General features: G+C 51.2%; 2 protein-coding genes across 2 annotated transcripts; both read left to right on the forward strand.

Annotated features, from left to right (window-relative positions):
- Window positions 1–1855: 1855 nt before the first annotated feature.
- On the forward strand, window positions 1856–2898 carry LOC146769059 (histone H3). Its single transcript, XM_085640546.1, has one exon. It carries the CDS (start codon window positions 2438–2440, stop codon window positions 2846–2848), a length of 411 nt encoding a protein of 136 aa, XP_085496672.1. The 5' UTR covers window positions 1856–2437; the 3' UTR covers window positions 2849–2898.
- Window positions 2899–4246: 1348 nt separating this feature from the next.
- On the forward strand, window positions 4247–5822 carry LOC146769060 (histone H4). The gene has a single exon (XM_085640547.1). The coding sequence runs from the start codon at window positions 5452–5454 to the stop codon at window positions 5761–5763; it is 312 nt and encodes a 103-aa protein (XP_085496673.1). The 5' UTR covers window positions 4247–5451; the 3' UTR covers window positions 5764–5822.
- Window positions 5823–26355: the final 20533 nt, after the last annotated feature.

The following is a 26355-nucleotide window of genomic DNA, read 5'->3' on the forward strand; positions in this document are numbered from 1 at the left end:
TGTACTGTACTATTCAGTTCCGCAGTGGGCCTCCCCCCGGTCATAGGCTCAGCGTCTGACATACAGTAACTCACTCTGTCTACAGATGTCACCTCAGACGTACACCTAGCTCCAGCTTTAAAAATCAGCTCAGTAGAGTGCCTCCATGCCGGTACTGGGGTCACCATTTCAGGTGCATTCCCACCCTCTGCTCTCACTTGGGGTGTTTTTAAACATGTAGGCCTAACTCGGCCGCCTTCCTTCGTTGTGTCACTGTATTTATTTTATTTAGTCTGCGCCCGCCTCCTCTGGCTCGGCGCTCGGCAGTGAATGCCCTCTGCCTGCATGTGAAGCTGCCAGCACACGGCCGCCTGGTGATGCATGCGAGGCCGGAGCCAGGGCCGTGCCCCGCTGCTTGTAAAAGGCCTCCGGTTGCGCCCCCCCCAGCCGTGGGTGCCACAGCCGAGGGTGCAGGCGCCGGGCTGGGGGCTCCCTGGCATTGTTTCCACCCCGCGCTCGGCCGGCGGAGCCCTGTGTTACTTCGGCCCGTTCCAGAACGCGCTCCCCGCGGCCCCCGCAGCCCCACTGTGACGCCGCAGGGCCCGCTCCCTGCAGGAGCCCCCTCCCTCCCGCGGGCCGCCGCTCCCGGCCGCAGGAGGCGAGAGTGGACCGGGGAAAAGGGGCCGGGAGCCCGGGATTTCAGGCATGGAGGCGTCCGCCGTCGGGGGAGCGCCGAGTCTCCCCGCGGATCACAAGCCAGGGACGAGGGGTGGATCCGAAACGGGGGCAGGCCCGGGAGAGGGCCGAAGCTGGGCTCCTGGTCATACATGTGTGGAAGCGCGTGTTTAACTGATTGTGCTTTAAAACGTGGATAATCGGAAGGTAGGAAACACAAAAGTCAGCTCGGAGCAGAGAGCCGAGTGTGCCTCGCAGAGCCCTGTCTGCTCGCGACCAATCAGAGGCTGGCTCCTCCCTGTATATATTCACGGGGCTCGGGCCGAGAGGGACATTTCTGTTCTGTGACAGCGCCCGCGCCGAGACTTGCATTGCAATGGCCGAAACCGCTCCAGCCGCCGCGGCGCCTCCCGCTGAGGTCGCCCCCAAGAAGAAGCAGCAGAAGAAGACAGCGGGGGCCTCCAAGGCCAAGAAGCCTTCCGGCCCCAGCGTGGCCGATCTGATCTTGAAGGTGGTGACCGCCTCTGCCGAGAGGAAGGGAGTCTCCCTGTCGGCCATGAAGAAGGGGCTGATCGCCGAGGGCTACGATGTGGACAAGAACAAGAGCCGGGTCAAGGCCTCCGTCAAGAGCCTGGTCAGCAAAGGCGCCCTGGCCCAGCTGAAGGGCACCGGGGCCTCCGGATCCTTCAAGGTGAACAAGAAGCAGCTGGAGGGCAAGAAGGCGGCCAAGAAGGCGGCCGCCAAGACCAAGAAACCAGCGGCCAAGAAAGCTGCCCCTGCTGCCAAGAAGCCCAAAAAGGCTCCCGCGGGGGTCAAGAAGAGCCCGAAGAAGGTCAAGAAGCCAGCGGCAGCAAAGAGCCCCAAGAAGCCCAAGGCTGCCCCCGCCAAGAAGGCTGCCAAGAGCCCAGCGAAAGCCAAGGCGGCGAAGCCCAAAGTGGCCAAGAAAAGCCCTGCCAAGGTAGTCAAACCCAAGGCAGCCAAGCCCAAAGCAGCCAAGCCCAAGAAGGCAGCGCCCAAGAAGAAGTAAGGGCTTGCACCGAGACACTGCAAACACAACGGCTCTTTTAAGAGCCATCCACCCGGTCTAGAAGAGAGCTTGTTCACCCCCACCCTTTCACCCCGCGTGCACACTTCTCAATAATAATAAACGGCACAGTAAATCCCTAGCGCACCTTTACACACGCGAGTGCCGTGTGTGATCTTGGTCATATGAACGGCTCTTTTGGTGCTGCGTGGATTGGAATCTTTATAACAAAGAAAGAAGGGGGTCTGGGAGTTATTAGACCTCAGTTTATAATAAATGTGAGATAACGTGTGCCTTGGTGCTTTCACTGTATCCGGGCAGACTCGAAGTGGTGTCTGCATAAAGCAGACGATTGTGAACGTGAAATCGAGCGCAGTCAACGGCGGCGTGTTCCAGGGTGACCAAGGGCGGTACACTTAAAACATCCTGGTCTCCTCGCCCAGTTGATCGGGGGCGAGTGGTTCGTGTGACTACAAATGAGTGGATGGACACGGAGACAAAGGTTGACCGAAGCGCGGGCTTCGGCTCCAACGTACATCGTCCAATCGGAGGGTGTCTTTTTCTCCACAGCTCATTGGAGAGGCAGGCTACAGCCTCCGGTTGAGTAGCCAATCGTTGCACACCGCGGGCTGTTTTCAAACCTGGGGCGGTCGCTTCAGCCAACCAGAGCAGCCCTCCGTCTTCGAGTGCATAAATAGGGCTCTTGCCTGCTCGAACTCCATTCTTCCTCGCTCGTCGTTGAGAGAGACCGCTCCCGCCATGGCCCGCACCAAGCAGACAGCCCGCAAGTCCACCGGCGGCAAAGCGCCTCGCAAGCAGCTGGCCACCAAGGCTGCCCGCAAGAGCGCCCCTGCCACCGGTGGAGTCAAGAAGCCTCACCGCTACCGACCCGGCACTGTGGCTCTCCGCGAGATCCGCCGCTACCAGAAGTCCACCGAGCTCCTCATCCGCAAGCTGCCCTTCCAGCGCTTGGTGAGGGAGATCGCCCAGGACTTCAAGACCGACCTGCGCTTCCAGAGCTCCGCCGTCATGGCCCTGCAAGAGGCCAGCGAGGCCTACCTGGTCGGGCTCTTCGAGGACACCAACCTGTGCGCCATCCACGCCAAGAGGGTGACCATCATGCCCAAGGACATCCAGCTGGCCCGTCGCATCCGAGGCGAGAGGGCCTAAGGAGACACCGACCCGAACAACCACCACAACGGCTCTTTTAAGGGCCACCACCCTGTCACCTACGAGCTTCTCTTATCTGCCATGTTCTACAGGTGTGGGTGGGTGGGCTGGCTGAGAGTACCCCGAGTACTGGGTAACTTATACCGGCACTGGGAAACTTATACCGGCACTGGGAAACTTATACCGGCACTGGGAAATCCGAGCACTCGGTGTGCACAGCCACCTCTTCAATTAATAAAGCGCTTTGTTTGGGTAGAGGGTCGTGCTGGGATCCGCTGGTCACAAGCCAGCGCTGTGGGGCATCTGTACATCGGGTTTATGTGTCCCGATTTCGGGAGCCTTTGCCCTGGGGCGGATGTTAGCCGTTGCCCCTGGTCTTAAAGTACAAACACAACGTGACACCCGCACACACTAAAACTGGTCGCAGGAAACAATAAGCCCGGGGGCAGCCGTGCGAGTTCCGCGTGGGCTTTATTTAACGTCATCGTTACATTACAGTGCTTGTGTGACACTTGGTCCCAAAGAGGGCTCATTCATATAAACATGCTTATTAAAACGGGTTGCCTGCTCCATCGTCCCTCGGTCTGCAGCAAGCCCCGTGAGAGCGGGTCTTGTGCGCTCAACATTACCGTTTAAAACACTTCTTTCTCCGGTCATAAATGAAGCACATTAGCTCTTAGGGGAGGACGTGAGTGGCCCTTAAAAGAGCCGTTGTGTTAGTTGGGGATGCGCCTCGAAGCCTTACTTGGCGCTGGTGTACTTGGTGACGGCCTTGGTGCCCTCGGACACGGCGTGCTTGGCCAGCTCTCCGGGCAGCAGCAGACGCACTGCGGTCTGGATCTCCCGGGAGGTGATGGTGCGCCGCGAGTTGTAGTGGGCCAGGCGGGAAGCCTCCCCGGCGATGCGCTCGAAGATGTCGTTCACGAAGGAGTTCATGATGCCCATGGCCTTGGAGGAGATGCCGGTGTCCGGGTGCACCTGCTTCATCACTTTGTAAATGTAGATAGCATAGCTTTCCTTCCTGCTCCTCTTGCGCTTCTTCCCGTCCTTCTTGGGCGGCTTGGAGAGCGCTTTCTTGGAGCCCTTCTTGGGAGCCGGCGCGGACTTGGCTGGTTCAGGCATGGTCGACAATCTGCACCGCTTCCTGTGGAGCCGAGAGAAATAAGGCAGGCGAGCCCGGCACTTGTATTTATAGGCTGGCCGTGTAAAGTAGCTGCTTCTCTGCTCTCCCGTCTCATTGGCAGGCTCAGGCAGGGCCCCCACTTCCCTTTGTAATGCGGTACTGGAACTTTGATTGGTGAAAAGGAAGCCCTCCTCCCTCCAATGAGAAGAACTATCAGAGCCTAGCTGTCAACCAATCAGAAGCGCCCGAAGTCTTTATATCGCCGGAGTCCCGCAGAACAGCAGTACTATTCTTTCTGTTGTGTGAGTGAGCCCCTGCATCGATCGCCATGTCTGGACGCGGAAAGCAAGGAGGAAAGGCCCGCGCTAAGGCCAAGACACGCTCTTCCAGAGCCGGGCTCCAGTTCCCCGTGGGCCGTGTGCACAGGCTGCTCCGCAAGGGAAGCTACGCCGAGAGGGTGGGCGCCGGTGCCCCAGTCTATCTGGCTGCAGTCCTGGAGTACCTGACCGCTGAGATCCTGGAGCTGGCCGGCAACGCGGCCCGGGACAACAAAAAGACCCGCATCATCCCCAGACACCTCCAGCTGGCCATCCGCAACGACGAGGAGCTGAACAAGCTGCTGGGCCGAGTCACCATCGCCCAGGGAGGAGTCCTGCCCAACATCCAGGCCGTGCTGCTGCCCAAGAAAACCGAGAGCCACAAGGCAGGGGGCAAAGCAAGCAAGTAAAGGCCCGCAGACCACCGTGGAAACGCACCCTAAACACAAAGGCTCTTTTCAGGGCCAACCACAGACTCCATCAAAGAGCGTATCCGTGGCCAAGGTGTTACTCTGGCGGCTTCATAGTTGCGGCAGCGCCCGCACCGTCGCTACATAGGAGGGCATGCACAAGCCCTCGGACGTACACGTAGATCTTGGCCCCCGTCCCAAAACCTAGCTTGAGGCCCACAATAATAATGTTTTTGTAAAAAAAAAAAAAATGTACATTTTAATAGGGGCAGTTTACAGACTTGCCACAACCGGGCGTGACATGTGGACAGTGTTACGGGGTGGCGGGCGGCCGCACACAGCTGGGTGCTGCCGGCGAGGCCGTTAACCTGTTTGCTCCATTAACACTTTTCAGAGCCTTCTGTTCATGGTGGGAGCGGGCACCGAGCGCCAGGGTTAGGCGGGCCGCGGTGACGAGTGGGGGCCCGGGAAGGGAGGCGCGTGTGTGTGTGCTTGACTGTGATCTATGCCCCGGCGGCAGCTGCAGAGCCCACGACAAAGAGGCGGCTGGGAGCGCGCTCTTTTTCAAACGGCAACGGCCGCTCCAGCCCCCGCTCCCTGCAGAGGGCGGTCCGGGGCGGGCTCCCTCGCCATCCTTTGAGTCACGTGGGCCGCTTGCAGCGCCCTAGCTGGTCCGGCACAGCTCCTCCATATAAGCAGCCGCCGCTGGCCGCGGCCCTCATTTCTGCTCAGTCACAGCACCGACAGGAGACCATGTCTGGACGCGGTAAAGGAGGGAAGGGGCTCGGCAAAGGCGGCGCCAAGAGGCACCGCAAGGTGCTCCGGGACAACATCCAGGGCATCACCAAGCCAGCCATTCGCCGCCTGGCTCGCCGTGGCGGGGTCAAGCGCATCTCCGGCCTCATCTACGAGGAGACCCGCGGGGTGTTGAAGGTTTTCCTGGAGAACGTGATCCGGGACGCCGTCACCTACACCGAGCACGCCAAGAGGAAGACCGTCACCGCCATGGATGTGGTCTACGCCCTGAAGCGTCAGGGTCGCACCCTCTACGGATTCGGCGGGTAAACACTCGGCTTGCCCACGGAAAAAACAAAACAAAACCCAAAGGCTCTTTTAAGAGCCGACCACGATGTCATGGGAGAGCTGTGTCTATGCGCTAGGGCTGCTTTCTAGGCCCACAGCGGGTCGAGTGAGGGGTGCATCAGGGGAAATTCTCCGCAGCCACCCTGCCATGCAAGGCACTGTCCCGGGGCCAGGGTGCCTTCCTGGAGCCCCGGCATGGGGGTCCAGGGGCGCGTTCATCCCAGTCCAGCCCATGGGGCCGCTATCCTGAAGCCCTGTACTGGGCACCTAAGGCGGGTATAGCCCGGCCCAGGGGCCCGCCATCCTGGAGCCCTGAACTGGGGACCTAAGGCGGGTATAGGCCGGCCCAGGGGCCCGCCATCCTAGAGCCCTGTACTGGGGACCCAAGGCGAGTTTGGCCCGGCCCAGGGCCGGTCATTTCTCCCTCGACTATTAAGCCCCCACGTAGTGGGGGCTTACAGAACACGGACGAGGGACAAAGGTTAGAGTTAGCCGCGCCGGGAGCGCGGCCGGCCATCTGGTCGCCGAGTTGCGCGACCAGATGGCCCTCGGAGCTGAGCGACCAGATGGCCGGGCGGCGGATGGGCGGCGCTAACTCTAACTTTTGTCTCCCGCTCGGGCGCTGTAAGCCCCCACTCCGTGGGGGCTTAATAGTCAGTAAAATAGAGTTCCCATGCAGGGCCATGGGGTGTGGGATCCTCATTTTTTTTGTGATCGATCGTGACCGATTTCGGGACCCTCTGGGCCTCTAAGCACCTGTTTTAGTACTTTTTTTTTATTTATTTATTTATTCTTTTGTTGGCATTTTGGTTCAAGGGGACCATGGCACTACTTCTACCCAGGGCAATGGAGCTCCGCTTCGGGTAACATTTCAGGTTTTCCCCCTTAGCTGGAGATGGGCCCCAATAAAAAAAAAAAATCGCAATAATAATATAATACATATATTTTTATTTTTTTATTTTTTTTTCGCCCAAAAATGAAATAATGTCCTTCACAGTATCTGGTCCATTTTATTAGCCTCCAGTCACCCCTTTAACAATGTTTAATACAAAAATAAAAAAAAAGTACTAACATTTTAGGTCCAAGGGGACGAAGTCACTTTTTCTACACAGGGCTATGGAGCTTCGATTGGGGTAATATTTCAGGATTTAACCCTCGGCTGGAGGTGGGAAAAAAAACTTCACTCAAAAGGTACACAAAGCCCTTTACATTATCAGATCCAAGACTTCAGTGTCTCGGGCCCATTTCTAGCCTCCAGGCGCTTGATTTATTCTTTTTATGACATTTTGAAAATTACAGGTTTAAGGGGACACAGTATCTCCTTCTACCCAGGGCTATGGAGCTCCGCGCAGGGTGAGATTTCAGGGTTCACCCCTGGCTGCAGGTGTGAAGATAAAACACTTCACATAATCAGGAAAGTGTATTTAGCTGCTTTACAGTATCAGAACAAGGCCTGCAAGGTCTTGGGTTTGTTTCCAGCCTCCAGGCACCAGTTGTACTGATCCTTGTGACACTTGGAGGTGTTATGCTTCAAGGGGATGAAGTCGCACCTTCTACCCAGGGTCATGGAGCTCCGCACAGGGTGAGATTTCAGGCTTCAACCCTGGCTGGAGGTGTGAAAATAAAACACTTCACATACTCAGGAAAGTTTATTTAACTCCTTTACAGTATCAGAATAAGGCCTGCAAGGCCTTGGGTGTGTTTCCAGCATCCAGGCACCAGTTTTACTGATGCTTGTGACATTTGCAGGTGTTAGGCTTCAAGGGGATGAAGTCGCACCTTCTACCCAGGGTCATGGAGCTCCGCGCAGGGTGAGATTTCAGGGTTCACCCCAGGCTTGAGGTGTGAAAAATATACACTTCACATACTCAGGAAAGTGTATTTAGCTGCTTTACAATATCAGAATAAGGCCTGCAAGGCCTTGGGCCTACTTCCAGCCTCCTGGCACCAGTTTTACTGATACTTGTGACATTTGTAGGTGTTAGGCTTCAAGGGGATGAAGTCGCACCTTCTACCCAGGGTTATGGAGCTCCGCGCAGGGTGAGATTTCAGGGTTCACCCCTGGATGGAAGTGTGAAAATAAAACACTTCACTTACTCAGGAAAGTGTATTTAACTCATTTACAGTATCAGAACAAGGCCTGCAAGGCCTTGGGTTTGTTTCCAGCCTCCAGGCACCAGTTGTACTGATACTTGTGACACTTGGAGGTGTTATGCTTCAAGGGGATAAAGTTGCACCTTCTACCCAAGGGTATGGAGCTCCGCGCAGGGTGAGATATCAGGGTTCACCCCTGGCTGGAGGTGTGAAAATAAAACACTTCACATACTCAGGAAAGTGTATTTAACTCCTTTACAGTATCAGAATAAGGCCTGCAAGGCCTTGGGTGTGTTTCCAGCATCCAGGCACCAGTTTTACTGATGCTTGTGACATTTGCAGGTGTTAGGCTTCAAGGGGATGAAGTCGCACCTTCTACCCAGGGTCATGGAGCTCCGCGCAGGGTGAGATTTCAGGGTTCACCCCAGGCTTGAGGTGTGAAAAATATACACTTCACATACTCAGGAAAGTGTATTTAGCTGCTTTACAATATCAGAATAAGGCCTGCAAGGCCTTGGGCCTACTTCCAGCCTCCTGGCACCAGTTTTACTGATACTTGTGACATTTGTAGGTGTTAGGCTTCAAGGGGATGAAGTCGCACCTTCTACCCAGGGTTATGGAGCTCCGCGCAGGGTGAGATTTCAGGGTTCACCCCTGGATGGAAGTGTGAAAATAAAACACTTCACATACTCAGGAAAGTGTATTTAGCTGCTTTACAGTATCAGAATAAGGCCTGCAAGGCCTTGGGCCTACTTCCAGCCTCCTGGCACCAGATTTACTGATACTTGTGACATTTGCAGGTGTTAGGCTTCAAGGGGATGAAGCCGCACCTTCTACCCAGGGTTATGGAGCTCCGCGCAGGGTGAGATTTCAGGCTTCACCCCTGGCTGGAGGTGTGAAAATAAAACACTTCACATACTCAGGAAAGCGTATTTAGCTGCTTTACAGTATCAGAATAAGGCCTGCAAGGCCTTGGGCCTACTTCCAGCCTCCTGGCACCAGTTTTACTGATACTTGTGACATTTGTAGTTGTTAGGCTTCAAGGGGATGAAGTCGCACCTTCTACCCAGGGTCATGGAGCTCCGCGCTGGGTGAGATTTCAGGCTTCACCCCTGGCTGGAGGTGTGAAAATAAAACACTTCACATACTCAGGAAAGTGTATTTAGCTCCTTTACAGTATCAGAATAAGGCCTGCAAGGCCTTGGGCCTACTTCCAGCCTCCTGGCACCAGTTTTACTGATACTTGTGACATTTGCAGGTGTTAGGCTTCAAGGGGATGAAGTCGCACCTTCTACCCAGGGTCATGGAGCTTCGCGCAGGGTGAGATTTCAGGGTTCACCCCTGGATGGAAGTGTGAAAATAAAACACTTCACTTACTCAGGAAAGTGTATTTAACTCATTTACAGTATCAGAACAAGGCCTGCAAGGCCTTGGGTTTGTTTCCAGCCTCCAGGCACCAGTTGTACTGATACTTGTGACACTTGGAGGTGTTATGCTTCAAGGGGATGAAGTCGCACCTTCTACCCAGGGTCATGGAGCTTCGCGCAGGGTAAGATTTCAGGGTTCACCCCTGGCTGGAGGTGTGAAAATAAAACACTTCACATACTCAGGAAAGTGTATTTAACTGCTTTACAGTATCACAATAAGGCCTGCAAGGCCTTGGGTGTGTTTCCAGCCTCCAGGCACCAGTTTTACTGATACTTGTGACATTTGCAGGTGTTAGGCTTCAAGGGGATGAAGACGCACCTTCTACCCAGGGTTATGGAGCTCCGCGCAGGGTGAGATTTCAGGGTTCACCCCTGGATGGAAGTGTGAAAATAAAACACTTCACTTACTCAGGAAAGTGTATTTAACTCCTTTACAGTATCAGAACAAGGCCTGCAAGGCCTTGGGTTTGTTTCCAGCCTCCAGGCACCAGTTGTACTGATACTTGTGACACTTGGAGGTGTTATGCTTCAAGGGGATGAAGTCGCACCTTCTACCCAGGGTCATGGAGCTCCGCGCAGGGTAAGATTTCAGGGTTCACCCCTGGCTGGAGGTGTGAAAACAAATCACTTCACATACTCAGTAAAGTGTATTTCACTCCTTTACAGTATCAGAATAGGGCCTGCAATGCCTTGGGTGTGTTTCCAGCCTCCAGACACCAGTTTTACTGATACTGGTGACATTTGCAGGTGTTAGGCTTCAAGGGGAAGAAGTCGCACCTTCTACCCAGGGTCATGGAGCTCCGCGCAGGGTTAGATTTCAGGGTTCACCCCTGGCTCAAGGTGTGAAAACAAAACACTTCACATACTCAGGAAAGTGTATTTAACTCCTTTACAGTATCAGGATAAGGCCTGCAAGGCCTTGGGTGTGTTTCCAGCACCCAGGCACCAGTTTTACTGATGCTTGTGACGTTTGCAGGTGTTAGGCTTCAAGGGGATGAAGTCGCACCTTCTACCCAGGGTTATGGAGCTCCGCTCAGGGTGAGAATTCAGGGTTCACCCCTGGCTGGTGGTGTGAAAACAAAACACTTCACATACTCATTAAAGTGTATTTAACTCCTTTACAGTATCAGAATAGGACCTGCAATGCCTTGGGTGTGTTTCCAGCCTCCAGACTCCAGTTTTACTGATACTGGTGACATTTGCAGGTGTTAGGCTTCAAGGGGATGAAGTCGCAACTTCTACCCAGGGTTATGGAGCTCCGCGCAGGGTGAGATATCAGGGTTCACCCCTGGATGGAAGTGTGAAAATAAAACACTTCACTTACTCAGGAAAGTGTATTTAACTCATTTACAGTATCAGAACAAGGCCTGCAAGGCCTTGGGTTTGTTTCCAGCCTCCAGGCACCAGTTGTACTGATACTTGTGACACTTGGAGGTGTTATGCTTCAAGGGGATGAAGTCGCACCTTCTACCCAGGGTCATGGAGCTTCGCGCAGGGTAAGATTTCAGGGTTCACCCCTGGCTGGAGGTGTGAAAATAAAACACTTCACATACTCAGGAAAGTGTATTTAACTGCTTTACAGTATCACAATAAGGCCTGCAAGGCCTTGGGTGTGTTTCCAGCCTCCAGGCACCAGTTTTACTGATACTTGTGACATTTGCAGGTGTTAGGCTTCAAGGGGATGAAGTCGCACCTTCTACCCAGGGTTATGGAGCTCCGCGCAGGGTGAGATTTCAGGCTTCACCCCTGGCTGGAGGTGTGAAAATAAAACACTTCACATACTCAGGAAAGCGTATTTAGCTGCTTTACAGTATCAGAATAAGGCCTGCAAGGCCTTGGGCCTACTTCCAGCCTCCTGGCACCAGTTTTACTGATACTTGTGACATTTGTAGGTGTTAGGCTTCAAGGGGATGAAGCCGCACCTTCTACCCAGGGTTATGGAGCTCCGCGCAGGGTGAGATTTCAGGCTTCACCCCTGGCTGGAGGTGTGAAAATAAAACACTTCACATACTCAGGAAAGCGTATTTAGCTGCTTTACAGTATCAGAATAAGGCCTGCAAGGCCTTGGGCCTACTTCCAGCCTCCTGGCACCAGTTTTACTGATACTTGTGACATTTGTAGGTGTTAGGCTTCAAGGGGGTGAAGTCGCACCTTCTACCCAGGGTCATGGAGCTCCGCGCAGGGTGAGATTTCAGGCTTCACCCCTGGCTGGAGGTGTGAAAATAAAACACTTCACACACTCAGGAAAGTGTATTTAGCTCCTTTACAGTATCAGAATAAGGCCTGCAAGGCCTTGGGCCTACTTCCAGCCTCCTGGCACCAGTTTTACTGATACTTGTGACATTTGCAGGTGTTAGGCTTCAAGGGGATGAAGTCGCACCTTCTACCCAGGGTCATGGAGCTTCGCGCAGGGTGAGATTTCAGGGTTCACCCCTGGATGGAAGTGTGAAAATAAAACACTTCACTTACTCAGGAAAGTGTATTTAACTCATTTACAGTATCAGAACAAGGCCTGCAAGGCCTTGGGTTTGTTTCCAGCCTCCAGGCACCAGTTGTACTGATACTTGTGACACTTGGAGGTGTTATGCTTCAAGGGGATGAAGTCGCACCTTCTACCCAGGGTCATGGAGCTTCGCGCAGGGTAAGATTTCAGGGTTCACCCCTGGCTGGAGGTGTGAAAATAAAACACTTCACATACTCAGGAAAGTGTATTTAACTGCTTTACAGTATCACAATAAGGCCTGCAAGGCCTTGGGTGTGTTTCCAGCCTCCAGGCACCAGTTTTACTGATACTTGTGACATTTGCAGGTGTTAGGCTTCAAGGGGATGAAGTCGCACCTTCTACCCAGGGTTATGGAGCTCCGCGCAGGGTGAGATTTCAGGCTTCACCCCTGGCTGGAGGTGTGAAAATAAAACACTTCACATACTCAGGAAAGCGTATTTAGCTGCTTTACAGTATCAGAATAAGGCCTGCAAGGCCTTGGGTGTGTTTCCAGCATCCAGGCACCAGTTTTACTGATGCTTGTGACATTTGCAGGTGTTAGGCTTCAAGGGGATGAAGTCGCACCTTCTACCCAGGGTTATGGAGCTCTGCGCAGGGTGAGAATTCAGGGTTCACCCCTGGCTGTTTGTGTGTAAACAAAACACTTCACATACTCAGTAAAGAGTATCTATCTCCTTCACAGTAACTGAACAAGGCCTGCAAGGCCTTGGGCCTAATTCCAGCCTCCAGACACCAGTTTTAATGATCCTTGTGACATTTGCAGGTGTTAGGCTTCAAGGGGAGGAAGTCGCACCTTCTACCCAGGGTCATGGAGCTCCGCGCAGGGTTAGATTTCAGGGTTCACCCCTGGCTCAAGGTGTGAAAACAAAACACTTCACATTCTCAGTAAAGTGTATTTAACTCCTTTACAGTATCAGAATAGGACCTGCAATGCCTTGGGTGTGTTTCCAGCCTCCAGACACCAGTTTTACTGATACTGGTGACATTTGCAGGTGTTAGGCTTCAAGGGGATGAAGTCGCAACTTCTACCCAGCGTTATGGAGCTCCGCGCAGGGTGAGAATTCAGGGTTCACCCCTGGCTGTTGGTGTGAAAACAAAACACTTTACATACTCAGTAAAGTGTATTTAACTCCTTCACAGTATCATAACAAGGCCTTGGGCCTAGTTCCAGCCTCCTAGCACCAATTTACTGATACTTGTGACATTTGCAGGTGTTAGGCTTCAAGGGGATGAAGTTGCACCTTCTACCCAAGGTTATGGAGCTCCGCGCAGGGTGAGAATTCAGGGTTCACCCCTGGCTGTTGGTGTGAAAACAAAACACTTTACATACTCAGTAAAGTGTATTTAACTCCTTCACAGTATCAGAACAAGGCCTGCCAGGCCTTGGGCCTAATTCCAGCCTCCTGGCACCAATTTACTGATACTTGTGACATTTGCAGGTGTTAGGCTTCAAGGGGATAAAGTTGCACCTTCTACCCAAGGGTATGGAGCTCCGCGCAGGGTGAGATATCAGGGTTCACCCCTGGCTGGAGGTGTGAAAATAAAACACTTCACATACTCAGGAAAGTGTATTTAACTCCTTTACAGTATCAGAATAAGGCCTGCAAGGCCTTGGGTGTGTTTCCAGCATCCAGGCACCAGTTTTACTGATGCTTGTGACATTTGCAGGTGTTAGGCTTCAAGGGGATGAAGTCGCACCTTCTACCCAGGGTCATGGAGCTCCGCGCAGGGTGAGATTTCAGGGTTCACCCCAGGCTTGAGGTGTGAAAAATATACACTTCACATACTCAGGAAAGTGTATTTAGCTGCTTTACAATATCAGAATAAGGCCTGCAAGGCCTTGGGCCTACTTCCAGCCTCCTGGCACCAGTTTTACTGATACTTGTGACATTTGTAGGTGTTAGGCTTCAAGGGGATGAAGTCGCACCTTCTACCCAGGGTTATGGAGCTCCGCGCAGGGTGAGATTTCAGGGTTCACCCCTGGATGGAAGTGTGAAAATAAAACACTTCACATACTCAGGAAAGTGTATTTAGCTGCTTTACAGTATCAGAATAAGGCCTGCAAGGCCTTGGGCCTACTTCCAGCCTCCTGGCACCAGATTTACTGATACTTGTGACATTTGCAGGTGTTAGGCTTCAAGGGGATGAAGCCGCACCTTCTACCCAGGGTTATGGAGCTCCGCGCAGGGTGAGATTTCAGGCTTCACCCCTGGCTGGAGGTGTGAAAATAAAACACTTCACATACTCAGGAAAGCGTATTTAGCTGCTTTACAGTATCAGAATAAGGCCTGCAAGGCCTTGGGCCTACTTCCAGCCTCCTGGCACCAGTTTTACTGATACTTGTGACATTTGTAGTTGTTAGGCTTCAAGGGGATGAAGTCGCACCTTCTACCCAGGGTCATGGAGCTCCGCGCAGGGTGAGATTTCAGGCTTCACCCCTGGCAGGAGGTGTGAAAATAAAACACTTCACATACTCAGGAAAGTGTATTTAGCTCCTTTACAGTATCAGAATAAGGCCTGCAAGGCCTTGGGCCTACTTCCAGCCTCCTGGCACCAGTTTTACTGATACTTGTGACATTTGCAGGTGTTAGGCTTCAAGGGGATGAAGTCGCACCTTCTACCCAGGGTCATGGAGCTTCGCGCAGGGTGAGATTTCAGGGTTCACCCCTGGATGGAAGTGTGAAAATAAAACACTTCACTTACTCAGGAAAGTGTATTTAACTCATTTACAGTATCAGAACAAGGCCTGCAAGGCCTTGGGTTTGTTTCCAGCCTCCAGGCACCAGTTGTACTGATACTTGTGACACTTGGAGGTGTTATGCTTCAAGGGGATGAAGTCGCACCTTCTACCCAGGGTCATGGAGCTTCGCGCAGGGTAAGATTTCAGGGTTCACCCCTGGCTGGAGGTGTGAAAATAAAACACTTCACATACTCAGGAAAGTGTATTTAACTGCTTTACAGTATCACAATAAGGCCTGCAAGGCCTTGGGTGTGTTTCCAGCCTCCAGGCACCAGTTTTACTGATACTTGTGACATTTGCAGGTGTTAGGCTTCAAGGGGATGAAGTCGCACCTTCTACCCAGGGTTATGGAGCTCCGCGCAGGGTGAGATTTCAGGGTTCACCCCTGGATGGAAGTGTGAAAATAAAACACTTCACTTACTCAGGAAAGTGTATTTAACTCCTTTACAGTATCAGAACAAGGCCTGCAAGGCCTTGGGTTTGTTTCCAGCCTCCAGGCACCAGTTGTACTGATACTTGTGACACTTGGAGGTGTTATGCTTCAAGGGGATGAAGTCGCACCTTCTACCCAGGGTCATGGAGCTCCGCGCAGGGTAAGATTTCAGGGTTCACCCCTGGCTGGAGGTGTGAAAACAAATCACTTCACATACTCAGTAAAGCGTATTTCACTCCTTTACAGTATCAGAATAGGGCCTGCAATGCCTTGGGTGTGTTTCCAGCCTCCAGACACCAGTTTTACTGATACTGGTGACATTTGCAGGTGTTAGGCTTCAAGGGGAAGAAGTCGCACCTTCTACCCAGGGTCATGGAGCTCCGCGCAGGGTTAGATTTCAGGGTTCACCCCTGGCTCAAGGTGTGAAAACAAAACACTTCACATACTCAGGAAAGTGTATTTAACTCCTTTACAGTATCAGGATAAGGCCTGCAAGGCCTTGGGTGTGTTTCCAGCACCCAGGCACCAGTTTTACTGATGCTTGTGACGTTTGCAGGTGTTAGGCTTCAAGGGGATGAAGTCGCACCTTCTACCCAGGGTTATGGAGCTCCGCTCAGGGTGAGAATTCAGGGTTCACCCCTGGCTGGTGGTGTGAAAACAAAACACTTCACATACTCATTAAAGTGTATTTAACTCCTTTACAGTATCAGAATAGGACCTGCAATGCCTTGGGTGTGTTTCCAGCCTCCAGACTCCAGTTTTACTGATACTGGTGACATTTGCAGGTGTTAGGCTTCAAGGGGATGAAGTCGCAACTTCTACCCAGGGTTATGGAGCTCCGCGCAGGGTGAGATATCAGGGTTCACCCCTGGATGGAAGTGTGAAAATAAAACACTTCACTTACTCAGGAAAGTGTATTTAACTCATTTACAGTATCAGAACAAGGCCTGCAAGGCCTTGGGTTTGTTTCCAGCCTCCAGGCACCAGTTGTACTGATACTTGTGACACTTGGAGGTGTTATGCTTCAAGGGGATGAAGTCGCACCTTCTACCCAGGGTCATGGAGCTTCGCGCAGGGTAAGATTTCAGGGTTCACCCCTGGCTGGAGGTGTGAAAATAAAACACTTCACATACTCAGGAAAGCGTATTTAACTGCTTTACAGTATCACAATAAGGCCTGCAAGGCCTTGGGTGTGTTTCCAGCCTCCAGGCACCAGTTTTACTGATACTTGTGACATTTGCAGGTGTTATGCTTCAAGGGGATGAAGTCGCACCTTCTACCCAGGGTTATGGAGCTCCGCGCAGGGTGAGATTTCAGGCTTCACCCCTGGCTGGAGGTGTGAAAATAAAACACTTCACATACTCAGGAAAGCGTATTTAGCTGCTTTACAGTATCAGAATAAGGCCTGCAAGGCCTTGGGCCTACTTCCAGCCTCCTGGCACCAGTTTTACTGATACTTGTGACATTTGTAGGTGTTAGGCTTCAAGGGGATGAAGCCGCACCTTCTACCCAGGGTTATGGAGCTCCGCGCAGGGTGAGATTTCAGGCTTCACCCCTGGCTGGAGGTGTGAAAATAAAACACTTCACATACTCAGGAAAGCGTATTTAGCTGCTTTACAGTATCAGAATAAGGCCTGCAAGGCCTTGGGCCTACTTCCAGCCTCCTGGCACCAGTTTTACTGATACTTGTGACATTTGTAGGTGTTAGGCTTCAAGGGGGTGAAGTCGCACCTTCTACCCAGGGTCATGGAGCTCCGCGCAGGGTGAGATTTCAGGCTTCACCCCTGGCTGGAGGTGTGAAAATAAAACACTTCACACACTCAGGAAAGTGTATTTAGCTCCTTTACAGTATCAGAATAAGGCCTGCAAGGCCTTGGGCCTACTTCCAGCCTCCTGGCACCAGTTTTACTGATACTTGTGACATTTGCAGGTGTTAGGCTTCAAGGGGATGAAGTCGCACCTTCTACCCAGGGTCATGGAGCTTCGCGCAGGGTGAGATTTCAGGGTTCACCCCTGGATGGAAGTGTGAAAATAAAACACTTCACTTACTCAGGAAAGTGTATTTAACTCATTTACAGTATCAGAACAAGGCCTGCAAGGCCTTGGGTTTGTTTCCAGCCTCCAGGCACCAGTTGTACTGATACTTGTGACACTTGGAGGTGTTATGCTTCAAGGGGATGAAGTCGCACCTTCTACCCAGGGTCATGGAGCTTCGCGCAGGGTAAGATTTCAGGGTTCACCCCTGGCTGGAGGTGTGAAAATAAAACACTTCACATACTCAGGAAAGTGTATTTAACTGCTTTACAGTATCACAATAAGGCCTGCAAGGCCTTGGGTGTGTTTCCAGCCTCCAGGCACCAGTTTTACTGATACTTGTGACATTTGCAGGTGTTAAGCTTCAAGGGGATGAAGTCGCACCTTCTACCCAGGGTTATGGAGCTCCGCGCAGGGTGAGATTTCAGGCTTCACCCCTGGCTGGAGGTGTGAAAATAAAACACTTCACATACTCAGGAAAGCGTATTTAGCTGCTTTACAGTATCAGAATAAGGCCTGCAAGGCCTTGGGTGTGTTTCCAGCATCCAGGCACCAGTTTTACTGATGCTTGTGACATTTGCAGGTGTTAGGCTTCAAGGGGATGAAGTCGCACCTTCTACCCAGGGTTATGGAGCTCTGCGCAGGGTGAGAATTCAGGGTTCACCCCTGGCTGTTTGTGTGTAAACAAAACACTTCACATACTCAGTAAAGAGTATCTATCTCCTTCACAGTAACTGAACAAGGCCTGCAAGGCCTTGGGCCTAATTCCAGCCTCCAGACACCAGTTTTAATGATCCTTGTGACATTTGCAGGTGTTAGGCTTCAAGGGGAGGAAGTCGCACCTTCTACCCAGGGTCATGGAGCTCCGCGCAGGGTTAGATTTCAGGGTTCACCCCTGGCTCAAGGTGTGAAAACAAAACACTTCACATTCTCAGTAAAGTGTATTTAACTCCTTTACAGTATCAGAATAGGACCTGCAATGCCTTGGGTGTGTTTCCAGCCTCCAGACACCAGTTTTACTGATACTGGTGACATTTGCAGGTGTTAGGCTTCAAGGGGATGAAGTCGCAACTTCTACCCAGCGTTATGGAGCTCCGCGCAGGGTGAGAATTCAGGGTTCACCCCTGGCTGTTGGTGTGAAAACAAAACACTTTACATACTCAGTAAAGTGTATTTAACTCCTTCACAGTATCATAACAAGGCCTTGGGCCTAGTTCCAGCCTCCTAGCACCAATTTACTGATACTTGTGACATTTGCAGGTGTTAGGCTTCAAGGGGATGAAGTTGCACCTTCTACCCAAGGTTATGGAGCTCCGCGCAGGGTGAGAATTCAGGGTTCACCCCTGGCTGTTGGTGTGAAAACAAAACACTTTACATACTCAGTAAAGTGTATTTAACTCCTTCACAGTATCAGAACAAGGCCTGCCAGGCCTTGGGCCTAATTCCAGCCTCCTGGCACCAATTTACTGATACTTGTGACATTTGCAGGTGTTAGGCTTCAAGGGGATAAAGTTGCACCTTCTACCCAAGGGTATGGAGCTCCGCGCAGGGTGAGATATCAGGGTTCACCCCTGGCTGGAGGTGTGAAAATAAAACACTTCACATACTCAGGAAAGTGTATTTAACTCCTTTACAGTATCAGAATAAGGCCTGCAAGGCCTTGGGTGTGTTTCCAGCATCCAGGCACCAGTTTTACTGATGCTTGTGACATTTGCAGGTGTTAGGCTTCAAGGGGATGAAGTCGCACCTTCTACCCAGGGTCATGGAGCTCCGCGCAGGGTGAGATTTCAGGGTTCACCCCAGGCTTGAGGTGTGAAAAATATACACTTCACATACTCAGGAAAGTGTATTTAGCTGCTTTACAATATCAGAATAAGGCCTGCAAGGCCTTGGGCCTACTTCCAGCCTCCTGGCACCAGTTTTACTGATACTTGTGACATTTGTAGGTGTTAGGCTTCAAGGGGATGAAGTCGCACCTTCTACCCAGGGTTATGGAGCTCCGCGCAGGGTGAGATTTCAGGGTTCACCCCTGGATGGAAGTGTGAAAATAAAACACTTCACATACTCAGGAAAGTGTATTTAGCTGCTTTACAGTATCAGAATAAGGCCTGCAAGGCCTTGGGCCTACTTCCAGCCTCCTGGCACCAGATTTACTGATACTTGTGACATTTGCAGGTGTTAGGCTTCAAGGGGATGAAGCCGCACCTTCTACCCAGGGTTATGGAGCTCCGCGCAGGGTGAGATTTCAGGCTTCACCCCTGGCTGGAGGTGTGAAAATAAAACACTTCACATACTCAGGAAAGCGTATTTAGCTGCTTTACAGTATCAGAATAAGGCCTGCAAGGCCTTGGGCCTACTTCCAGCCTCCTGGCACCAGTTTTACTGATACTTGTGACATTTGTAGTTGTTAGGCTTCAAGGGGATGAAGTCGCACCTTCTACCCAGGGTCATGGAGCTCCGCGCAGGGTGAGATTTCAGGCTTCACCCCTGGCAGGAGGTGTGAAAATAAAACACTTCACATACTCAGGAAAGTGTATTTAGCTCCTTTACAGTATCAGAATAAGGCCTGCAAGGCCTTGGGCCTACTTCCAGCCTCCTGGCACCAGTTTTACTGATACTTGTGACATTTGCAGGTGTTAGGCTTCAAGGGGATGAAGTCGCACCTTCTACCCAGGGTCATGGAGCTTCGCGCAGGGTGAGATTTCAGGGTTCACCCCTGGATGGAAGTGTGAAAATAAAACACTTCACTTACTCAGGAAAGTGTATTTAACTCATTTACAGTATCAGAACAAGGCCTGCAAGGCCTTGGGTTTGTTTCCAGCCTCCAGGCACCAGTTGTACTGATACTTGTGACACTTGGAGGTGTTATGCTTCAAGGGGATGAAGTCGCACCTTCTACCCAGGGTCATGGAGCTTCGCGCAGGGTAAGATTTCAGGGTTCACCCCTGGCTGGAGGTGTGAAAATAAAACACTTCACATACTCAGGAAAGTGTATTTAACTGCTTTACAGTATCACAATAAGGCCTGCAAGGCCTTGGGTGTGTTTCCAGCCTCCAGGCACCAGTTTTACTGATACTTGTGACATTTGCAGGTGTTAGGCTTCAAGGGGATGAAGTCGCACCTTCTACCCAGGGTTATGGAGCTCCGCGCAGGGTGAGATTTCAGGGTTCACCCCTGGATGGAAGTGTGAAAATAAAACACTTCACTTACTCAGGAAAGTGTATTTAACTCCTTTACAGTATCAGAACAAGGCCTGCAAGGCCTTGGGTTTGTTTCCAGCCTCCAGGCACCAGTTGTACTGATACTTGTGACACTTGGAGGTGTTATGCTTCAAGGGGATGAAGTCGCACCTTCTACCCAGGGTCATGGAGCTCCGCGCAGGGTAAGATTTCAGGGTTCACCCCTGGCTGGAGGTGTGAAAACAAATCACTTCACATACTCAGTAAAGCGTATTTCACTCCTTTACAGTATCAGAATAGGGCCTGCAATGCCTTGGGTGTGTTTCCAGCCTCCAGACACCAGTTTTACTGATACTGGTGACATTTGCAGGTGTTAGGCTTCAAGGGGAAGAAGTCGCACCTTCTACCCAGGGTCATGGAGCTCCGCGCAGGGTTAGATTTCAGGGTTCACCCCTGGCTCAAGGTGTGAAAACAAAACACTTCACATACTCAGGAAAGTGTATTTAACTCCTTTACAGTATCAGGATAAGGCCTGCAAGGCCTTGGGTGTGTTTCCAGCACCCAGGCACCAGTTTTACTGATGCTTGTGACGTTTGCAGGTGTTAGGCTTCAAGGGGATGAAGTCGCACCTTCTACCCAGGGTTATGGAGCTCCGCTCAGGGTGAGAATTCAGGGTTCACCCCTGGCTGGTGGTGTGAAAACAAAACACTTCACATACTCATTAAAGTGTATTTAACTCCTTTACAGTATCAGAATAGGACCTGCAATGCCTTGGGTGTGTTTCCAGCCTCCAGACTCCAGTTTTACTGATACTGGTGACATTTGCAGGTGTTAGGCTTCAAGGGGATGAAGTCGCAACTTCTACCCAGGGTTATGGAGCTCCGCGCAGGGTGAGATATCAGGGTTCACCCCTGGATGGAAGTGTGAAAATAAAACACTTCACTTACTCAGGAAAGTGTATTTAACTCATTTACAGTATCAGAACAAGGCCTGCAAGGCCTTGGGTTTGTTTCCAGCCTCCAGGCACCAGTTGTACTGATACTTGTGACACTTGGAGGTGTTATGCTTCAAGGGGATGAAGTCGCACCTTCTACCCAGGGTCATGGAGCTTCGCGCAGGGTAAGATTTCAGGGTTCACCCCTGGCTGGAGGTGTGAAAATAAAACACTTCACATACTCAGGAAAGCGTATTTAACTGCTTTACAGTATCACAATAAGGCCTGCAAGGCCTTGGGTGTGTTTCCAGCCTCCAGGCACCAGTTTTACTGATACTTGTGACATTTGCAGGTGTTATGCTTCAAGGGGATGAAGTCGCACCTTCTACCCAGGGTTATGGAGCTCCGCGCAGGGTGAGATTTCAGGCTTCACCCCTGGCTGGAGGTGTGAAAATAAAACACTTCACATACTCAGGAAAGCGTATTTAGCTGCTTTACAGTATCAGAATAAGGCCTGCAAGGCCTTGGGCCTACTTCCAGCCTCCTGGCACCAGTTTTACTGATACTTGTGACATTTGTAGGTGTTAGGCTTCAAGGGGATGAAGCCGCACCTTCTACCCAGGGTTATGGAGCTCCGCGCAGGGTGAGATTTCAGGCTTCACCCCTGGCTGGAGGTGTGAAAATAAAACACTTCACATACTCAGGAAAGCGTATTTAGCTGCTTTACAGTATCAGAATAAGGCCTGCAAGGCCTTGGGCCTACTTCCAGCCTCCTGGCACCAGTTTTACTGATACTTGTGACATTTGTAGGTGTTAGGCTTCAAGGGGGTGAAGTCGCACCTTCTACCCAGGGTCATGGAGCTCCGCGCAGGGTGAGATTTCAGGCTTCACCCCTGGCTGGAGGTGTGAAAATAAAACACTTCACACACTCAGGAAAGTGTATTTAGCTCCTTTACAGTATCAGAATAAGGCCTGCAAGGCCTTGGGCCTACTTCCAGCCTCCTGGCACCAGTTTTACTGATACTTGTGACATTTGCAGGTGTTAGGCTTCAAGGGGATGAAGTCGCACCTTCTACCCAGGGTCATGGAGCTTCGCGCAGGGTGAGATTTCAGGGTTCACCCCTGGATGGAAGTGTGAAAATAAAACACTTCACTTACTCAGGAAAGTGTATTTAACTCATTTACAGTATCAGAACAAGGCCTGCAAGGCCTTGGGTTTGTTTCCAGCCTCCAGGCACCAGTTGTACTGATACTTGTGACACTTGGAGGTGTTATGCTTCAAGGGGATGAAGTCGCACCTTCTACCCAGGGTCATGGAGCTTCACGCAGGGTAAGATTTCAGGGTTCACCCCTGGCTGGAGGTGTGAAAATAAAACACTTCACATACTCAGGAAAGTGTATTTAACTGCTTTACAGTATCACAATAAGGCCTGCAAGGCCTTGGGTGTGTTTCCAGCCTCCAGGCACCAGTTTTACTGATACTTGTGACATTTGCAGGTGTTAGGCTTCAAGGGGATGAAGTCGCACCTTCTACCCAGGGTTATGGAGCTCCGCGCAGGGTGAGATTTCAGGGTTCACCCCTGGATGGAAGTGTGAAAATAAAACACTTCACTTACTCAGGAAAGTGTATTTAACTCCTTTACAGTATCAGAACAAGGCCTGCAAGGCCTTGGGTTTGTTTCCAGCCTCCAGGCACCAGTTGTACTGATACTTGTGACACTTGGAGGTGTTATGCTTCAAGGGGATGAAGTCGCACCTTCTACCCAGGGTCATGGAGCTCCGCGCAGGGTAAGATTTCAGGGTTCACCCCTGGCTGGAGGTGTGAAAACAAATCACTTCACATACTCAGGAAAGTGTATTTCACTCCTTTACAGTATCAGAATAGGGCCTGCAATGCCTTGGGTGTGTTTCCAGCCTCCAGACACCAGTTTTACTGATACTGGTGACATTTGCAGGTGTTAGGCTTCAAGGGGATGAAGTCGCACCTTCTACCCAGGGTCATGGAGCTCCGCGCAGGGTTAGATTTCAGGGTTCACCCCTGGCTCAAGGTGTGAAAACAAAACACTTCACATACTCGGGAAAGTGTATTTAACTCCTTTACAGTATCAGGATAAGGCCTGCAAGGCCTTGGGTGTGTTTCCAGCACCCAGGCACCAGTTTTACTGATGCTTGTGACGTTTGCAGGTGTTAGGCTTCAAGGGGATGAAGTCGCACCTTCTACCCAGGGTTATGGAGCTCCGCTCAGGGTGAGAATTCAGGGTTCACCCCTGGCTGGTGGTGTGAAAACAAAACACTTCACATACTCATTAAAGTGTATTTAACTCCTTTACAGTATCAGAATAGGACCTGCAATGCCTTGGGTGTGTTTCCAGCCTCCAGACTCCAGTTTTACTGATACTGGTGACATTTGCAGGTGTTAGGCTTCAAGGGGATGAAGTCGCAACTTCTACCCAGGGTTATGGAGCTCCGCGCAGGGTGAGATATCAGGGTTCACCCCTGGATGGAAGTGTGAAAATAAAACACTTCACTTACTCAGGAAAGTGTATTTAACTCATTTACAGTATCAGAACAAGGCCTGCAAGGCCTTGGGTTTGTTTCCAGCCTCCAGGCACCAGTTGTACTGATACTTGTGACACTTGGAGGTGTTATGCTTCAAGGGGATGAAGTCGCACCTTCTACCCAGGGTCATGGAGCTTCGCGCAGGGTAAGATTTCAGGGTTCACCCCTGGCTGGAGGTGTGAAAATAAAACACTTCACATACTCAGGAAAGTGTATTTAACTGCTTTACAGTATCACAATAAGGCCTGCAAGGCCTTGGGTGTGTTTCCAGCCTCCAGGCACCAGTTGTACTGATACTTGTGACACTTGGAGGTGTTAGGCTTCAAGGGGATGAAGTCGCACCTTCTACCCAGGGTCATGGAGCTCCGCGCAGGGTGAGATTTCAGGCTTCACCCCTGGCTGGAGGTGTGAAAATAAAACACTTCACATACTCAGGAAAGTGTATTTAGCTGCTTTACAGTATCGGAATAAGGCCTGCAAGGCCTTGGGCCTACTTCCAGCCTCCTGGCACCAGTTTTACTGATACTTGTGACATTTGTAGGTGTTAGGCTTCAAGGGGATGAAGTCGCACCTTCTACCCAGGGTCATGGAGCTCCGCGCAGGGTGAGATTTCAGGCTTCACCCCTGGCTGGAGGTGTGAAAATAAAACACTTCACATACTCAGGAAAGCGTATTTAGCTGCTTTACAGTATCAGAATAAGGCCTGCAAGGCCTTGGGCCTACTTCCAGCCTCCTGGCACCAGTTTTACTGATACTTGTGACATTTGCAGGTGTTAGGCTTCAAGGGGATGAAGTCGCACCTTCTACCCAGGGTCATGGAGCTCCGTGCAGGGTAAGGTTTCAGGCTTCACCCCAGGCTGGAGGTGTGAAAATAAAACACTTCACATACTCAGGAAAGTGTATTTAGCTGCTTTACTGTATCAGAATAAGGCCTGCAAGGCCTTGGGCCTACTTCCAGCCTCCTGGCACCAGATTTACTGATACTTGTGACATTTGTAGGTGTTAGGCTTCAAGGGGATGAAGTCGCACCTTCTACCCAGGGTCATGGAGCTCCGCGCAGGGTGAGATTTCAGGGTTCACCCCAGGCTTGAGGTGTGAAAATAAAACACTTCACATACTCAGGAAAGTGTATTTAGCTCCTTTACAGTATCAGAATAAGGCCTGCAAGGCCTTGGGCCTACATCCAGCCTACTGGCACCAGTTTTACTGATACTTGTGACATTTGCAGGTGTTGGGCTTCAAGGGGATCAAGTCGCACCTTCTACCCAGGGTTATGGAGCTCCGCGCAGGGTGAGATTTCAGGGTTCACCCCATGCTTGAGGTGTGAAAATAAAAGCTTCACATACTCAGGAAAGTATATTTAGCTCCTTTACAGTATCAGAATAAGGCCTGCAAGGCCTTGGGCCTACTTCCAGCCTCCTGGCACCAGTTTTACCGATACTTGTGACATTTGCAGGTGTTAGGCTTCAAGGGGATGAAGTCGCACCTTCTACCCAGGGTCATGGAGCTCCGCGCAGGGTGAGATTTCAGGCTTCACCCCTGGCTGGAGGTGTGAAAATAAAACACTTCACATACTCAGGAAATTGTATTTAGCTGCTTTACAGTATCAGAATAAGGCCTGCAAGGCCTTGGGCCTACTTCCAGCGTCCTGGCACCAGTTTTACTGATACTTGTGACATTTGCAGGTGTTAGGCTTCAAGGGGATGAAGTCGCACCTTCTACCCAGTGTCATGGAGCTCCGCGCAGGGTGAGATTTCTGGCTTCACCCCAGGCTTGAGGTGTGAAAATAAAACACTTCACATCCTCAGGAAAGTGTATTTAACTGCTTTACAGTATCATAATAAGGCCTGCAAGGCCTTGGGTGTGTTTCCAGCCTCCAGGCACCAGTTTTACTGATACTTGTGACATTTGCAGGTGTTAGGCTTCAAGGGGATGAAGTCGCACCTTCTACCCAGGGTCATGGAGCTCCGCGCAGGGTGAGATTTCAGGGTTCACCCCTGGATGGAAGTGTGAAAATAAAACACTTCACATACTCAGGAAAGTGTATTTAACTCCTTTACAGTATCAGAACAAGGCCTGCAAGGCCTTGGGCCTACTTCCAGCCTCCTGGCACCAGTTTTACTGATACTTGTGACATTTGTAGGTGTTAGGCTTCAAGGGGATGAAGTCGCACCTTCTACCCAGGGTCATGGAGCTCCGCGCAGGGTGAGATTTCAGGGTTCACCCCAGGCTTGAGGTGTGAAAAATATACACTTCACATACTCAGGAAAGTGTATTTAGCTGCTTTACAGTATCAGAATAAGGCCTGCAAGGCCTTGGGCCTACTTCCAGCCTCCTGGCACCAGTTTTACTGATACTTGTGACATTTGTAGGTGTTAGGCTTCAAGGGGATGAAGTCGCACCTTCTACCCAGGGTTATGGAGCTCCGCGCAGGGTGAGATTTCAGAGTTCACCCCTGGATGGAAGTGTGAAAATAAAACACTTCACATACTCAGGAAAGCGTATTTAGCTGCTTTACAGTATCAGAATAAGGCCTGCAAGGCCTTGGGCCTACTTCCAGCCTCCTGGCACCAGATTTACTGATACTTGTGACATTTGCAGGTGTTAGGCTTCAAGGGGATGAAGCCGCACCTTCTACCCAGGGTTATGGAGCTCCGCGCAGGGTGAGATT

The sequence above is a fragment of the Triturus cristatus genome, unplaced genomic scaffold (genome assembly GCF_964204655.1).
Source record: "Triturus cristatus unplaced genomic scaffold, aTriCri1.1 SCAFFOLD_486, whole genome shotgun sequence".
Taxonomy (NCBI): domain Eukaryota; kingdom Metazoa; phylum Chordata; class Amphibia; order Caudata; family Salamandridae; genus Triturus; species Triturus cristatus.

Excerpts from the sequence above, each read along its gene's own strand:
- LOC146769059 (XM_085640546.1), top strand. The coding sequence starts at position 2,438 with ATGGCCCGCACCAAGCAGACAGCCCGCAAGTCCACCGGCGGCAAAGCG.
- LOC146769060 (XM_085640547.1), top strand. The coding sequence starts at position 5,452 with ATGTCTGGACGCGGTAAAGGAGGGAAGGGGCTCGGCAAAGGCGGCGCC.